The 17,504-nt window shown below is 52.1% G+C and overlaps 1 protein-coding gene across 1 annotated transcript in view; it reads left to right on the plus strand.

Moving 5' to 3' along the window:
- CHRNE (cholinergic receptor nicotinic epsilon subunit) overlaps positions 1 to 17,504 on the plus strand; it is an 85,755-nt gene that overhangs the window by 1,907 nt on the left and 66,344 nt on the right. Inside the window, exon 2 of the mRNA XM_086946217.1 lies at positions 14,796 to 14,932. Coding sequence (XP_086802343.1) covers positions 14,796 to 14,932 — 137 coding nt within the window. The remainder of the gene's footprint in view (positions 1 to 14,795; positions 14,933 to 17,504) is intronic.

Here is a 17,504-nt window from a genome sequence, read left to right on the forward strand (position 1 = left end):
GGGGACTGGCCCCAGCAGGACTGCTTTACTGTCACTTGGCCTCTACTGGCCCCAGCTGGACTGCTTTACTGTCACTTACAGGGGACCGCCCCCAGCAGGGCTGCTTTACTGTCACTTGGCCTCTACTGGCCCCAGCTGGACTGCTTTACTGTCACTTACAGGGGACCGCCCCCAGCAGGGCTGCTTTACTGTCACTTGGAGGGGAGTGGCCCCAGCAGGACTGCTTTACTGTCATTTGGAGGGGACTGGCCCCCAGCACAGCTGCTTTACTGTCACTTGGAGGGGACTGACCCCAGCAGGAATGCTTTACTGTCACTTGGAGGGGAGTGGCCCCAGCAGGACTGCTTTACTGTCACTTAGAGAGGACTGGCCCCAGCAGGACTGCTTTACTGTCACTTGGAGGGGACTGGCCCCCAGCACAGCTGCTTTACTGTCACTTGGAGGGGACTGGCCCCAGCAGGACTGCTTTACTGTCACTTGGAGGGGACTGGCCCCCAGCACAGCTGCTTTACTGTCATTTGGACAGGACTGGCCCCAGCAGGACTGCTTTACTGTCACTTGGAGAAGACTGGCCCCAGCAGGACTGCTTTACTGTCACTTGGTGCGGACCGCCCCCAGCAGGACTGCTTTACTGTCACTTGGAGTGAACTCGCCCCAGCAGGACTGCTTTACTGTCACTTGGACAGGACTGCCCCCAGCAGGACTGCTTTACTGTCCCTTGGAGGGGAGTGGCTCCAGCAGGACTGCTTTACTGTCACTAGGAGTGTACGGGGCCACCAGCAGGACTGCTTTACTGTCACTTGGAGGGGACTGGCCCTAGCAGGACTGCTTTACTGTCACTTGGAGGGGACTAGCCCCAGCAGGACTGCTTTACTGTCACTTAGAGGGGACTGGCCCCAGCAGGACTGCTTTACTGTCACTTGGAGCAGACCGCCCCCAGCAGGACTGCTTTACTGTCACTTGGAGGGGACTGGCCCCAGCAGGACTGCTTTACTGTCACTTGGAGGGGACTGGCCCCAGCAGGGCTGCTTTACTGTCACTTGGAGGGGACTGGCCCCAGCAGGACTGCTTTACTGTCACTTGGAGGGGACTAGCCCCAGCAGGACTGCTTTACTGTCACTTGGAGGGGACTAGCCCAAGCAGAACTGCTTTACTGTCACTTGGAGGGGACTGGCCCCCAGCAGGACTGCTTTACTGTCACTTGGAGGGGAGTGGCCCCAGCAGGACTGCTTTACTGTCACTTGGAGGGGAGTGGCCCCAGCAGGACTGCTTTACTGTCACTTGGAGGGGAGTGGCCCCAGCAGGACTGCTTTACTGTCACTTGGACAGGACTGCCCCCAGCAGGACTGCTTTACTGTCACTTGGAGGGGACTGGCCCCAGCAGGACTGCTTTACTGTCACTTGGAGAAAACTGGCCCCAGCAGGACTGCTTTATTGTCACTTGGACAGGACTGCCCCCAGCAGGACTGCTTTACTGTCACTTGGACAGGACTGGCTCCAGCAGGACTGCTTTACTGTCACTTGGAGGGGACTGGCCCCCAGCAGGATTGCTTTACTGTCACTTGGAGGGGACTGGCCCCAGCAGGACTGCTTTACTGTCACTTGGAGGGGACTGACCCAGCAGGACTGCTTTACTGTCACTTGGAGGGGACCGCCCCCAGCAGGGCTGCTTTACTGTCACTTGGAGGGGACTGGCCCCAGCAGGACTGCTTTACTGTCACTTGGAGGGGACTGGCCCCAGCAGGACTGCTTTACTGTCACTTGGAGTGGACTGGTCCCAGCAGGACTGCTTTACTGTCACTTAGAGGGGACTGGCCCCAGCACAGCTGCATTACTGTCACTTGGAGGGGACTGGCCCCAGCAGGACTGCTTTACTGTCACTTGGAGTGGACTGGCCCCCAGCACGGCTGCTTTACTGTCACTTGGCCTCTACTGGCCCCAGCAGGGCTGCTTTACTGTCACTTGGAGGGGACTGGCCCCAGCAGGGCTGCTTTACTGTCACTTGGAGGGGACTGGCCCCAGCAGGACTGCTTTACTGTCACTTGGACTCAAGGTTGAAGCCATCCTGGCTTGGGAGCCACCCAACACCCAGAAAGAGGTGAGAGCCTTTTTAGGACTCACAGGGTACTACAGGAGGTTTGTCAAGGGCTATGGCAACATTGTTGCACCCTTGACAGAGCTGACTTCTAAGAAGCAGCCCAAGAAAGTGATTTGGACTGACACCTGTCAGTAAGCCTCTGAGGCCCTGAAAGCTGCCATGTGCACGACGCCCGTGCTCCTGACACCCAACTTCTCAACCTGTAGCCTTCATCAGCAGGAGGTTACTTCCACGGGATCAGAGGCGGTGTGCTATTGAGCGTGAGGCATTTGCTGTGGTCTGGACACTGAAGAAGCTGAGACCAGACCTCAAAGGCTCAAAGGCTCCCTATTCAGTGCGGAACCAAGAGCGAAGCCCCATCGTGGCCAGCTGCCATTTAGACATTGGTCAAAAACTGCGGATCGTGTTGAACCTTCCGACCGCATTCAAAGCAAGAAAGCATCCAATCCCGCATTGCCAGGACTGTCCAATCTGGACACACAGATAGTCCTTATCCCCTGTGAGCCTTGGTGCCACCAGCGTTATCATACGCACTTCTTCCAGGAGCATCACCGCCTGGGCTCTCCAGCCCCTTTAAGAACACACCGTGTTCTCGTACGTCCTGAGGCCCCACTTGTCCCCTTAGTAGGCGTATATATTATTTAACCAGGCAATCATACTGTTAAGTCCTGAAGATGATCCCATTTTAATTTGAGCACGGGATCGAAACTTCGACTCCTTTTAGTAGACATACTGTTGATCATTGTACATTGTTGCCTGTATGTGCTACTCTGGGAAACACTGTTCATCTAGATTCTAAACAGTGCCCAGATCGCTCACTCCTTTTTGCCTAAGAACCTTTCCTTTCATTTTTCATTTCCTTTCCTCTCTATTCTTACCTCTCCAGTACGCTACAGGACTGTGCCTTACCGCAAGAATTGTTTGTTGCTAAATGTATTTAAACTCTCAAACACTTGAATTGATTTATAATAAATTCCCTGTCCGGCTGGGCAAGGAAAATATATAGCAGCCTATTGTGTTCTATATGAAACTAGTTTGTCACTCCATTTTGCTGAGGACCTTTGTTTTTCTTAATAGTAGGTTTAATGTGGTACACCAGCTGTTCTAAGAAGGGTTGCTGGTGGATTAATGGGGTACACTGGCTGTTTTAAGAAGGCCTGCCATAGGTTTAACGGGGTACACTGGCTTTTCTTAGCAGGGCTGCTGTAGGTTTAATGGGGTACACTGGCTGTTCTTAGCAGGGCTGCTGTAGGATTAATGGGGTACACTGGCTTTTCGTACCAGGGCTGAAGAGGGGTTTTTGGGGTACACTGGCTTTTCTTAGCAGGCCTACTGTAGGATTAATGGGGTACACTGACTGTTCTCAGTAGGGCTGCTGTAGGATTAATGGGGTACACTGGCTTTTCTTAGCAGGGCTGCTGTAGGTTTTAATGGGGTACACTGGCTGTTTTAAGAAGGCCTGCCATAGGTTTAACGGGGTACACTGGCTGTTCTTAGCAGGGCTGCCGTAGGTTTAATGGGGTACACTGGCTGTTTTAAGAAGGCCTGCCATAGGTTTAACGGGGTACACTGGCTGTTCTTAGCAGGGCTGCCGTAGGTTTAATGGGGTACACTGGCTGTTTTAAGAAGGCCTGCCATAGGTTTAACGGGGTACACTGGCTTTTCTTAGCAGGGCTGCTGTAGGTTTAATGGGGTACACTGGCTGTTCTTAGCAGGGCTGCTGTAGGATTAATGGGGTACACCGGCTGTTCCTAGCAGGGCTGCCGTAGGTTTAATGGGGGTACACTGGCTGTTCTTAGCAGGGCTGCTGTAGGTTTACTGGGGGTACAGTGGCAGTTCTTGGCTGGGCTGCTGTAGGGTTCATGGGATACACTGGCTGTTCTTAACAGGGCTGCCGTAGGTTTAATGGGGTACACTGGCTGTTTTAAGAAGGCCTGCCATAGGTTTAACGGGGTACACTGGCTTTTCTTAGCAGGGCTGCTGTAGGTTTAATGGGGTACACTGGCTGTTCTTAGCAGGGCTGCTGTAGGATTAATGGGGTACACCGGCTGTTCCTAGCAGGGCTGCCGTAGGTTTAATGGGGTACACTGGCTGTTCTTAGCAGGGCTGCTGTAGGTTTATTGGGGTACAGTGTCTGTTCTTGGCAGGGCTGCTGTAGGGTTTGATGGGGTACACTGGCTTTTCTTAGCAGGCTGTAGAAGGGTTTAATGGGGGACCGTGGCTGTTCTTAGCAGAGCTGTTGTAGGTTTATTGGGGTACACTGGCTGTTCTTAGTAGGGCCGGCCCTTCTCGCCCTGGCTTCCATCCTTCTCATGGGAGAGTCCTGGCACTTCCTTGCACGGTCTGGCGCCTCAGTGGGCCAACACAGCTACTGCTGGGAATATCTGTGTTTGACACCATGATCCCAGCTTTAACCCCAGCAGCCCACTCAACCTTTCATCCTTTCAAAATCGATAAAATGAGTACCGCTGATTGGTAACAAGATGGAGCTGTAATCTGCCAGAAGCGCCTGTTATGTTTGTCCCTTGTGATTAGACCCGGCCCTTTAGGGCAGCACTGACCGTCCTCCCCCTGGATGGTGAACAGTCATAATATCGAGAGAAAAAAATCGAATTGACAGAATATGGAGTTTTTTGTTATAGAATGGACAGAATATCGAATTTCCAAAATATAGTGGAGCAGAATATCGAAATTCAGGTAAGAAATATAAATTTCCATAATTTCGAAGTTAGTAATATCAACAGTCATAATATAGTTGTTAAAAATATCGATTTTTTTAATAGTATTTTAAGTGTTAGTATATGTGTTAAAAGTATGTATTATTTTTGCAATGTATGTTTGAATTTTTTTAAAGTAATGAATTTTATGTTTTTTAATTTTTGTGTAATTTAATTCCATAGCGGGTTGTGGGTTTATAGGGGAATAGGGTGGGAAGTAATTTAATTATAGTAAATGAATATTAATTTTGAGGAATTATTAATTATTTTTAATTTAATTTTGCATTTGAGTTCTGTAGCGGGTTGTAGGTTTATAGAGGAGTAGGGTGGGAAGTAATTTAATTTGTATTAAGTAATTTTTCATTTTTATTGATTGGTATTGATAATTAATTTATTGTTAATTAATTATTAATTGGTAATTAATTTTTATTAATTCATAATCATTTTTTATTAATTGGTATTTAATGTTTAATAATTGATTAATTGATAATTATATTAATTGTATTAGTTTATTATTCGTAGCAGGTTTTGGGTTTATAGGGAAATAGGGTGGGAAGTAATTTAATTGTTATTAAGTAATTATTGAAATTATTTTTGTGTATTGATAATTAATTTACTGTTAATTAATTATTAATTGGTGTTTTTATTACTTATTAATTTTTGGTATTGAAAATAATTGCTTGTTCGTTATATATGTTTTAATTGGTAATTAATTGTAATTAATTTTTTATTGGAATTGATAATTTTTTTAAATTTAAATATTAAATCATTACTTTCCCTACTGTTACACTCACTGAAGTGGGAATGGTAATTTTTACCCTCCCGCTATCCAACGCTTTCCCTACTGTTGCACTCTGGAGTCGGAATAGTAATTTTTACCCCTACGCTATCCAACGCTTTCCCTACTGTTGCACTCTCTGGAATGGGAATAGTAATTTTTACCCCTACGCTATCCAACGCTTTCCCTACTGTTACACTCACTGGAGTGCGAATAGTACATTTTATCGTCCCGCTATCCTATGCTAAAAAGATTTAATATATTTTTTATTAATATTACGTTAATATATATATTTGTATTAAAAAATACAAATTCATGTTTATTTATTTTTTACTTAAATTAATTATTTATTAATATCAAGGTTATTTAAGTATTTTTAAGTATGTTTTAGTTAATTATATTTATTATTTCATTAATTTTACATTACTTTTAAGACATTTAAAAAATTCGATTTTTTGCAACAATATTTTGGATTCGATATTTTTGTACTTACTGGTTTGTAGATAGGAATTCGATATTCTGGCATTCTATATTTTTTCCTCAATATTTTGGCAGGTCAATATTTTGCTCCTCGATATTCTGTCAGAGATCCCCCAGGGACACCTCACCTTTATGAGACTGCCGCACGGTTCCAGCAGGCCTGCCACGCTTCCTTTGACAATGTAGTGGCATCTGTCATTGGGGCCACGCTATTTCCATTGACTAAGTGCGGACTCTTGTCAGAGCGGCTCTAGTCATCAAGAACGTCTGTACTGAGATTCAGACTGCTTGAGTTTCCTAGAATGACTGTGCTGACTTGTCGGACAGCAGGGGGACAATAAACGGTGTGCACCTTTTATTACATGCAGGTCACGGTGTGCACCTTTTATTACTTGCAGGTCACCTCGAGCACCATTTATTACATGCAGGTCTCGGTGTGTGCACCTTTTATGACATGCAGGCCCAGGTGTGTGCACCTTTTATTACATGCAGCCTCGTCGCGTGCACCTTTTATGACATGCAGGCCTAGTGTGTGCCCTTTTATTACATGCAGGCCCAATTGTTTGCGCACCTATTATTACATGCAGGCCTCGGTGTGTTCAATTACATGCAGGCCCTGGTGTGAGCACCTTTTATTACATGCAGGTCTTGGTCTGCTCGCCTTTTGTTACATGCAGACCTCTGTGTGCGCACCTATTATTACATGCAGGCCCGTTGCGTGAACCTTTTATTACATGCAGGCCCGTTGCGTGAACCTTTTATTACATGCAGGCCTAGGTGCGTGGACTTTCTGTTACATGCAGGCCCCGGTGCGTGCCGGGCCCCTTTTATTACATGCAGGCCTCGGTGTGAGCACCTTTTATTACATGCAGGCCTTGGTCTGCTCGCCTTTTGTTACATGCAGGCCCCGGTGCGTGCCGGGCCCCTTTTATTACATGCAGGCCTCGGTGTGAGCACCTTTTATTACATGCAGGCCTTGGTCTGCTCGCCTTTTGTTACATGCAGACCTCTGTGTGAGCACCTATTATTACATGCAGGCCCGTTGCGTGAACCTTTTATTACATGCAGGCCCGTTGCGTTGACCTTTTATTACATGCAGGCCCGTTGCGTGAACCTTTTATTACATGCAGGCCTAGGTGCGTGGACTTTGTGTTACATGCAGGCCCCGGTGCGTGCCGGGCCCCTTTTATTACATGCAGGCCCCGATGCGTGCACCTTTTATTACATGCAGGCCCCGTTGCGTGCCCTTTTATTGCATGTAGGCCTCAGTGCGTGGACCTTGTATTACATGCAGGCCCTGGTGTTTGCAGCTCTCCCCCGCACGGCCTCGCGGCGCTAGAGGCAGGGTGCAGGCATGTGGGTGCCTTTATTACATGCAGGCCCCGTTGCGTGCATCTTTCATTACATGCAGGCCTCGGTGTGTGCAGCTCTCCCCCGCCCAGCCTCGCGGCACTAGAGGTCGTCAGTGCAGGCATGTGGGTGCCCTCATGAACATCACACACCTCCCTGCTGTGGAATGCGCCTCGCGGGGGCTCCTCCACCTGCCCGTGTCCGTCAGGCGTCCGGCCTGTGCCAAGGACAGCAGGCGTCTTGAGCCTAGCGCCAAGGTCGGGCCTTGAGTAGCTGCGCTTCGAGGCCCTGGGAGCTGCGGCTCCGGTGCTGGACGCGGGTCCGAGCGGGAGACCCTCTGCGGTCAGTCAGGGTCACATGATAACCCGAGTGAGGGCGGCTCAAACTCCCCTTGAATGAACAGCACTCGCTTCTTTAAACCCGGCCAGTGCCCGGGAGGGGGAGGGGCGGGGTCTGAGTGGCATCAAAGTGTATGAGGGAACCCCCCAGGGAGTCAGGGGCTCCGAGGACCCCCGCCCTGGGCAGCAGTGTCTAGAGATGGCATGCCAGGGAGTCAGGGGCTCCGAGGACCCCCCACCCTGGGCAGCAGTGTCTAGTGATGGCATGCCAGGGAGTCGGGGGCTTCCAGAGGGTCTCCGAGGACCCCCCGCCCTGGGCAGCAGTGCCTAGAGATGGCATGCCAGGGAGTCAGGGGCTCCGAGGACCCCCCACCCTGGGCAGCAGTGTCTAGTGATGGCATGCCAGGGAGTCGGGGGCTTCCAGAGGGTCTCCGAGGACCCCCCGCCCTGGGCAGCAGTGCCTAGAGATGGCATGCCAGGGAGTCAGGGGCTCCGAGGACCCCCCGCCCTGGGCAGCAGTGCCTAGAGATGGCATGCCAGGGAGTCGGGGGCTTCCAGAGGGTCTCCGAGGACCCCTCGCCCTGGGCAGCAGTGCCTAGAGATGGCATGCCAGGGAGTCGGGGGCTTCCAGGACCCCCCGCCCTGGGCAGCAGTGCCTAGAGATGGCATTCCATGATTCCAGGGAGTCAGGGGCTTCCAGGACCCCCCGCCCTGGGCAGCAGTGTCTAGAGATGGCATGCCAGGGAGTCGGGGCCTCCAGAGGGTCTCCGAGGACCCCCCGCCCTGGGCAGCAGTGCCTAGAGATGGCATGCCAGGGAGTCGGGGGCTTCCAGAGGGTCTCCGAGGACCCCTCGCCCTGGGCAGCAGTGCCTAGAGAAGGCATGCCAGGGAGTCGGGGGCTTCCAGCACCCCCCGCCCTGGGCAGCAGTGCCTAGAGATGGCATGCCAGGGAGTCAGGGGCTTCCAGGACCCCCCGCCCTGGGCAGCAGTGCCTAGAGATGGCATGCCAGGGAGTCAGGGGCTCCGAGGACCCCCCACCCTGGGCAGCAGTGCCTAGAGATGGCATGCCAGGGAGTCAGGGGCTCCGAGGACCCCCCACCCTGGGCAGCAGTGTCTAGTGATGGCATGCCAGGGAGTCAGGGGCTCTGAGGACCCCCCGCCCTGGGCAGCAGTGCCTAGAGATGGCATGCCAGGGAGTCAGGGGCTCCGAGGACCCCCCACCCTGGGCAGCAGTGTCTAGTGATGGCATGCCAGGGAGTCAGGGGCTCTGAGGACCCCCCGCCCTGGGCAGCAGTGCCTAGAGATGGCATGCCAGGGAGTCAGGGGCTCCGAGGACTCCCCGCCCTGGGCAGCAGTGTCTAGTGATGGCATGCCAGGGAGTCAGGGGCTCTGAGGACCCCCCGCCCTGGGCAGCAGTGCCTAGAGATGGCATGCCAGGGAGTCAGGGGCTTCCAGGACCCCCCGCCCTGGGCAGCAGTGCCTGGAGATGGCAGGCCAGGGAGTCAGGGGCTTCCAGGACCCCCTGCCCTGGGCTGCAGTGCCTGGAGATGGCAGGCCAGGGAGTCAGGGGCTTCCAGGACCCCCCGCCCTGGGCAGCAGTGCCTAGAGATGGCATGCCAGGGAGTCAGGGGCTCCGAGGACTCCCCGCCCTGGGCAGCAGTGTCTAGAGATGGCATGCCAGGGAGTCAGGGGCTTCCAGGACCCCCCGCCCTGGGCAGCAGTGCCTAGAGATGGCATGCCAGGGAGTCAGGGGCTCTGAGGACTCCCCGCCCTGGGCAGCAGTGTCTAGAGATGGCATGCCAGGGAGTCAGGGGCTTCCAGGACCCCCTGCCCTGGGCTGCAGTGCCTGGAGATGGCAGGCCAGGGAGTCAGGGGCTTCCAGGACCCCCCGCCCTGGGCAGCAGTGCCTAGAGATGGCATGCCAGGGAGTCAGGGGCTTCCAGGACCCCCTGCCCTGGGCTGCAGTGCCTGGAGATGGCAGGCCAGGGAGTCAGGGGCTTCCAGGACCCCCCGCCCTGGGCAGCAGTGCCTATAGATGGCATGCCAGGGAGTCAGGGGCTCTGAGGACCCCCCGCCCTGGGCAGCAGTGCCTAGAGATGGCATGCCAGGGAGTCAGGGGCTTCCAGGACCCCCCGCCCTGGGCAGCAGTGCCTAGAGATGGCATGCCAGGGAGTCAGGGGCTCTGAGGACCCCCTGCCCTGGGCAGCAGTGCCTAGAGATGGCATGCCAGGGAGTCAGGGGCTCTGAGGACCCCCCGCCCTGGGCAGCAGTGCCTAGAGATGGCATGCCAGGGAGTCAGGGGCTCCGAGGACTCCCCGCCCTGGGCAGCAGTGTCTAGTGATGGCATGCCAGGGAGTCAGGGGCTCTGAGGACCCCCCGCCCTGGGCAGCAGTGCCTAGAGATGGCATGCCAGGGAGTCAGGGGCTTCCAGAGGGGCTCCGAGGACCCCCCGCCCCGGGCAGCAGTGCCTAGAGATGGCATGCCTGCTTGCCCACGTGGTTGCCCTGCCTATGTCGGATGAGACACTCCCGCAAGGGCGCTGCAGAGGGCGCCACACTCTGTCAAAAAAGGGATCACTGGAGCTGTGAGCCTCCTCCTGCTCTCTAGAGGCAAACACCCGGGGGGCTGCGGACCCCTCTGGCCAGGCTGCTTCTTGCAAAAAGAACAATTGATAGACAGAATCCAGAACAATGTCACACATTCACCCGGGCTACCACTTGACAAGGCGTGGCCATGGAGCGACCAAGGCAAGTAGAAGCCAATCAGATTTACAGAAGGTTTTAGTCCTTTCTATAAAACCTTACAAGCCCCTTTTACCACCTAGAGAATGAGGCGCTCTTTCTGCTTCCTGTGAAGGATTCTGGACGTAAACCTGTAAGAGGTAAGTTCATTGAGGTGAAATCCGTGGGTATCTGAGGGATGAGTCCCTCAATCGCAGGTGTGGCCTGTGTCACCCCGAGTGGGATGGGTATGCTCAGAGGTGAGTCCCAGGCTCTCCACACCACTGGATTTAAGAAAGCCAGGCTGAAGACAGCTGGAATGCCAGAAACCGGTCCTCAGAAGCTTGTTTCCGGTCCAGGGAAGGCATGGCTTGGCAGTTTGGGCTGGACTGTTCCCATGAGGCACAGGGTCAGACTGATTTGCATATGGCCATGTCTGTACTGGGGTGGTGTGGAGTGCAAAAAAACGATGGATTTAGGCCCAGATCTCTGTACTGGGGTGAATGTATGACATTGTTCTGCATTCTGTCGATCAACTGTGGTTTTTGCCTCAATCACATTAGGCAGGTAATCACAATTGCGCAAAGATCACATGAGGCAAAAACATGTAGACTGTCCCCAGGCCAACCTGGCCTCTCAGGGGCTGAGACGCCCTGTGTCCAGCAAAGTCAGGGCAGGCTGCCCAGGCAGCCAAAGAAGATTTGCAAGGGTTCCTGGGTGTCCTAAACATAGCAGCTGCCCACTAAGTGCTGGGCAGCTGTAGGAACTGAGCCTGGCACCAGCGTGCCTCCTGGGTCTCTTCTGGGGGCCTTAAAGGAACAATGCCAAAAACACGTGGGATTCTTGCAGGCTCTAGAACAAACAACTGGGCCCTCAGGGGCCTCGTGGGCTCTAGAAACAAAATGCGCCCTGGAGCCTCGGGGGCTCTGAATTAAACTGTGACCCCAAATCACGCTAGAGCCTCGTGGGCTCTAATAAACAATAGGGCAGAAAAAGACCACATGTAAACCCCGTGGGTGCAAGACAACAATGCCCCCGTTGAGCCTCGTGGGCTCTGATTAATAAAATGCCCCCAAATTGGTGGAGCCTCGCTGGAGCGGCCCGCTGACCAGACAGGGCCGCTCGACACACCTCTCTCCGGCCTAAGCTAATGTCCGGAGTTCTCTCCCGCCCGCCAACACTCACCGGGCTCTGCTGTGGGGAGGCTCCGACATCGCGGTCAACTTCTTCCCGGGTTGCTGTGGTGCTGTGGGGCTCTCCTCATGCCATGGGAGCCCCGCTAGCTCTGGCAGCCCTTCCACTTCGGTCCGGGTCCAGTGCGGGGTAGGCTCTCGCCTGGGCTCTACGTCCCGCTCACCTCTCCCTTCCGCACCAGAGCACGGGGTGGGCTCCCGTTGGCTTCCGGTTCCTTGGGGAAGCACTTCCGGGTCGAGCCCTGGGTTGCTAGGGGACACCCAACGCTGCGGCCAATCCCAGCGCGGCGATGCCCTGACGACAGCAACCGCGGGGAAATGGCCCTCTCAACTCCAGGGCCGCTGGCGGTGATTTTAACATGGGGTAGGCTCCCGTTACAATTAAATAGGAAGTCCCTGGCGGGGTTGGCACCCGTCAGGGGGACAAACTCGGCAAAATCATGGGGTGGCACCCGCTAGGAGGCACAAAAATCGGCATAAATGCGGCATGGGCAGCCGCGAAAAAGCAGCACAACGCGGGGTGGACACCCGCCCTTCGCACAGCCAAGTGGGGGAATCTCCCTGATGCAGTGTCGCGCTACCGGTACCAGCTGTCCTCCTGGGAGCAGAAACACAGCGCCTCCAAGCCCAAAAGTAAAGCACTTCTCCAGGAAATCAAAGCGCTTTGCTGTACGGAGAATGAAGCACTCCCAGAGCGCTACAGCGGAAAGGTCTTTTGGGCAAAGCTCAGGGAAGTCCCTCAGGAGGTAGGGGGCAAAGGCTGGGCCCAGGGGCCAGCTCACAGGGCCCTCCAACAGGGAGGCAGCACCCAGTGGCGGTATCCTCCTGGCGCCCAGCAGCAGCAGCAGGCCCCCCTCTCTGGTTAGGATCAGAAGAAGAACATCTTGTATGGGGTCACAGCCCCTTCTTATACACCTAACTCCTTTGTCTCAGTCTGCAGGGTGGGGGGAAAAGCAGTCGCGGCTGGTTTTGGAGCACTCTGATGTGCTCAGCCCCTCTTCCCATTCACTGGCCAGGCTAGGGTCATCAGTCGCACCACAGGGGGTGGAGCCAGCATTGTGTCGGGAAAGCCCAGCCCTATTCAGGTCCCGGGTGCACTCCTCCCTCACATCAGTCATGCAGATCTCTCCACTCACCACCGGGGCAGACCCATCCTGACTCCTGGAGCCAGGCTCACCAGCCAGCTCCAGCCAATCACAAGCCAGACAGCCAATTCACATAAATTACACAGACAGGCCAACTTCTAGAAGTGGCACTTCCACACTAGACACATTTATGCCGCACACATCATCGCGCAGCATTTAATCACACGAGTCCGCACATACCAAACTCGCACCTGCACTTCCCACACATCAGGAACTACCAGAGACACATACATTCCCCATGCATTCCTATGGGAGGGCAGGCCAACCTCACTACATGCACGCACTTTACCCTGGGACACAGTGGAAAAGTGCGCAGAAGCCAAAAATCACTAACACCAAGTCACAATTAAAAGCAAAAAGTTTAGGGGTGAACCTGCCAGAAGGGCCAAGTCCAACAGATTTCAAAGAGGTTTTTGAGTAAATTGCAGGCTGTGACCATGTTGGATAATATCTAACACCCAATGATCCGAAGAGTTCTCCAGTTCTTGTAATTGTTGGGCTGTCTGGAGAAAGCCCCGGCTGGTGGAGGTCGATAGCGTTGAGTGAGTTACTGTTGGGGGTTAACATAAGGCTGATATCTGTAGGACTGGTGGCCTCATCTGAAGGTGTAATGACACCTGCAACTAGGACCATGAAATGTCTGAAAACGACTTTATTCATGATCTTGCTGTTTCTGTGTTAGCGTTTATTGATTGAAGCACATCTATATACTTCCCTTCAAATATTTTTCCATTTTTTCTTTATACTTTTCTCCGATTGAACTGGTTATTTTATTTAGGAACCTAGTTCAGGCCACCAGGGACGATGGCACCAGGCAGACCCAGGTTCAGACGGAAGGACTTAAATCGAGTACTGGTCTGGCTCTATATGGGCACCTCCAGTCTACGGGGCTGTGATCGTTCTGTAATGTATGAATCTTTCTAATCATTTTTTGAAGGTGGCAATAGTGACAGACTCATCTTATCTCCTGGAAGCCCAGTGGTGCAGACCTTATTAAAGATTTATAGCTGAATTGTCGTAAAGGCCTGCATTTAGAATTTGTGTATTTTATTCCTTCATTTTAGGCCAAGGTTAAAGAAAGGTACTGCTGGTGCTGTCTCCCTGGGGAAGGGAACAAAGCCAGAGAGAGGTTTCAGAGATCAGTGACCCTGAAACCTTCATTTAGAGGATGAAATGTCAAGTTTTTATGGCCTCTGGGAATGGGGTATGGCCTGGAGGCTAGTGATGATGCGGGGAAGGGAGTTACGGTGGATGGGTGTTGCCACAGAGAAAGTTGTGCCTTCCCATCTTGACTCTCAGAATTTGGGGACAGTTACCCAGTTATGGCTTGAAGACCAGAGCTGTGTGAAGGGAGTGTACCATTGGAACATGGCTTTAAGACCTCCGGGCCCGGTGTTGTGCAACGCCTTGTGAATAATTCATAAACTTTAATGATAATACGTTTGTTTACAGGTCACCAGTGCAGCTTTGATATAGAGAATCTGTCTTGCTGCTGCATTTTGTACCAGTTGCAACTTCGCTACTGCACTCTTGTTGATATCCACGTAGAGTGCATTGCAAACTTCAAACGCGGATTAGAGCAGCACTAGAGCCACGTGCTTGTGCGCTAAAAGGGTGTCATAGAGAAATACCTCTCTGAGAGGTCAGAGATTCCAAAAGCAGGATCAGACCGTCCGATTGACCTACAGGAATGGTAGAATAGAAAACGAGAGAATCAAATCAAGTGAATGAGAGGAAGCTTTGTACCACAACGTCTTGGGAACTTGTGTAAGAACAAGGGGCGCCGCATCACGGAGGTCTGCATGGGGTAGATTCTGCTGTTAGGCTATCACCAGTTCACTGTGTGTAGTCACTAAGATGAGCGTGTGCATAACAAGTAGGACCCAGGGTGGGTGGCACGTGGGGGCAGGAGTGACACCAGTATCACCACATTCCCCGGGGTGGCACAACTGATTGTTTATTCTTGCTCATTCCAGTGAAAGCAGCCACTGAGGAACTTCAGCTCTTCAATGACCTGTTTGCAACGTACGACAAGAACACGCGGCCAGCGGCCAAGGTGGACGACATTATTGCTGTGCAGATTAAACTGACCCTCACTAATCTCATCTCTCTGGTAAGATCCGTTCTGGAAAGATCACCTGCCTGAGCATGGGTTGAGGCTCACATCCACACAGATGGGCAGGGGTTGAGGCTCACATCCACACAGATCTGAGCATGGGTTGAGGCTCACATCCACACAGATCTGAGCATGGGTTGAGGCCAGGGTTAGACATTAAGTGAGCTCCATGCTTGTGTGAAGACACTTGTTTTAATATCTCTCCTCTGACGCTTGGACTAAAATATTACCTGATAGTCCAAAGACCATTAAATGATAATGCCCATGGCCAACAGCTGTCCATCCCTCACTATAGTACAGGACAGTTCACAAGAGGGTGAGTGAGGGGATGCCCTGTCAAACGAGACACTCAGTCACACCACTGAGGACCCCCTATCCGTGTGACACATCGGATGGATTTCCTGCATAACCGAACAGGTACACTGTGGGGTGGGCAACCTGTACGCCTGTCGGACCCAAGCACACCATTCACAAGTGGAGTCACCAGGTGGCATGGGGAACCAGGAAGGGGATTCACATAGGTGGAACTGGTCCATGGTGAGAGCTGGCCTCTCTCGCCCCAAAGCACATCCAGGTTTGAATTGTTTACAATCCTTAGTAGCGGCACTTAGCACCTTCAGCAGACAGGATACGCCTCGCTCTAATCTGAGATTATTAAGCTTCAATGGGATAACCCTGTATTCCTCAGAACCTGGGGATCGTTTGGTACAAAGAGACAATTGGGTCTGTTGGAGCACAGCAACTAATCTGTATATAATTGTTTAGTGACTGTATATATGAAGTATAAATCTCCTCGGAGTCGGATACAAGACAACAAAACACACATGGGTCTGTTTGAATTGCAGTTTTGAAGCTGCTCTATAGGTGCAAAGTGAAGGTGCTCATGCGGTGCATCAAGTGAAAATGTGACCGAGTACAACACAGATTTGGATTCACAAAGTAAATGCAACAAACTAATGCGATCAGCCAGTCTGGAGTAATATGATTTGCAAGTCTCGTATGTAAAGGGCAAAATGTTATCTCTTCTTGGCTGCCCCCAGGACTGTGGGTTCAGTACAAGCAATTTGAAATCAATCGTCGACGTTTCGACCCTTGAAAGTTGTCATTGCTATGAAACATCAATGTGGGTCTTCATCAGGACTGGGGAGGAGCAACTTGAAGGCGCATAGTGCCTTTATTCGTGTTTTATGAAAACGGGATATAAAACTTAAGGAGTGCCTCGGAAACTTGCTTCCAAGGGTACTGTGCTTCGGAGGGAACGCTTGTCTGAAAAGAGAGTCCTCTGTGGAGTGTAACCCCTATAGCTTTCGGATGGTGTGGGTTACAATGGGAATTAAACCCATCCACTTTCTTCCAAATTTGGGTCTAAACAGCCAGTGTCTCCCAGCTCACTTGAAATCTGCTTGATTTAAAATTGGCTGTACTGAATCCACAGTCCTGGGGCAGGCAAGAAGAGACACACTTTTGCCCTTCTCTTATGAGACTTGCAAATTGTTCGTGGCATTTGCTTTGTGAATCAAATTTGTGTTGTTGTACATTTTCACTTGCTTTGCACGAGCACGTTCACTTTGCACCTATGGAGCAGCTTCCACCAGTATTAGTGTAAATATTCGAATCCAACTTGTTTGAATACAAGAAAAACTGTAATCCAAACAGACCCATATCTGGTTTGTTGTCTTGTATTTTATTCTGAGGTAGATTTATAACTCACATCTACAGTTACTTCACAATTGTGCACTAATTAGTTGTTCTGCTCCAACAGAACCAGTTGTCTTCTTGTACCTCTTGTGAGATCAGGCGCAGTGTGGGCATTTGATGTGCAGATAAGTGATTGTGAAGCTGAAGAGAGTTCTGTCAACACCTGTTCTTTTGTGTCAAAGCCCAGGGGACTGGTGTCAAGCCACTTGTTAGCTGTCATCATTCCCTATGAGTTTTTAATTACTCTACGAGAGCAGATGAGATCTCGTGCCATAGGCTTCAGAGGATCACACGCGAGCCCTTCTCTGCCAAGCTGGGGTTCTCTTGGGTTTGGGGATGGCCCGTCCTCCTCTGACAGCCATCAGCGTAAAGGCTCAGAGTGGACTCTGGCCGCGGCGCAAACTCTTCCATCGTCAACAATGATCTTTACTCTTTACGCATCCGAGCAGGGGACGACAGATCACACAAATGTCTCGCTGCCCAGCAGCGTTCGCCAGCTCTCTGTCCGCGGACCCCCAAAGTCCAGCCAGCACTCCATAAGCACAGAACAGAAACACTCCCGGAAAACGCTGAGTAGCCCATATCGGGCAGAACATTATTGATGCAGAATGCGGCACGCATAGAAAGAGGAAAAACGAGGAGAAATGAAGATCCATCTTCTCATTACGCCTGCTCTGGCCTGGCTTAGAACTTGGCACTTCCCCAGGGTATCATGATTTTGTCAATCTGGGGCAGGGTTCAACATCCATGGGTGTTGCAAGGAAACACATACGGCAACGCCCGTGGAACGCTTCCCGAGCTCAGAGTACGGCGACACAGCAATCTTTTGCTTCATCGCCTTAGTCAAGATTTATGAGGCCATTCAAAGCCA

Source organism: Lissotriton vulgaris, chromosome 12 (genome assembly GCF_964263255.1).
Source record: "Lissotriton vulgaris chromosome 12, aLisVul1.2, whole genome shotgun sequence".
NCBI lineage: Eukaryota > Metazoa > Chordata > Amphibia > Caudata > Salamandridae > Lissotriton > Lissotriton vulgaris.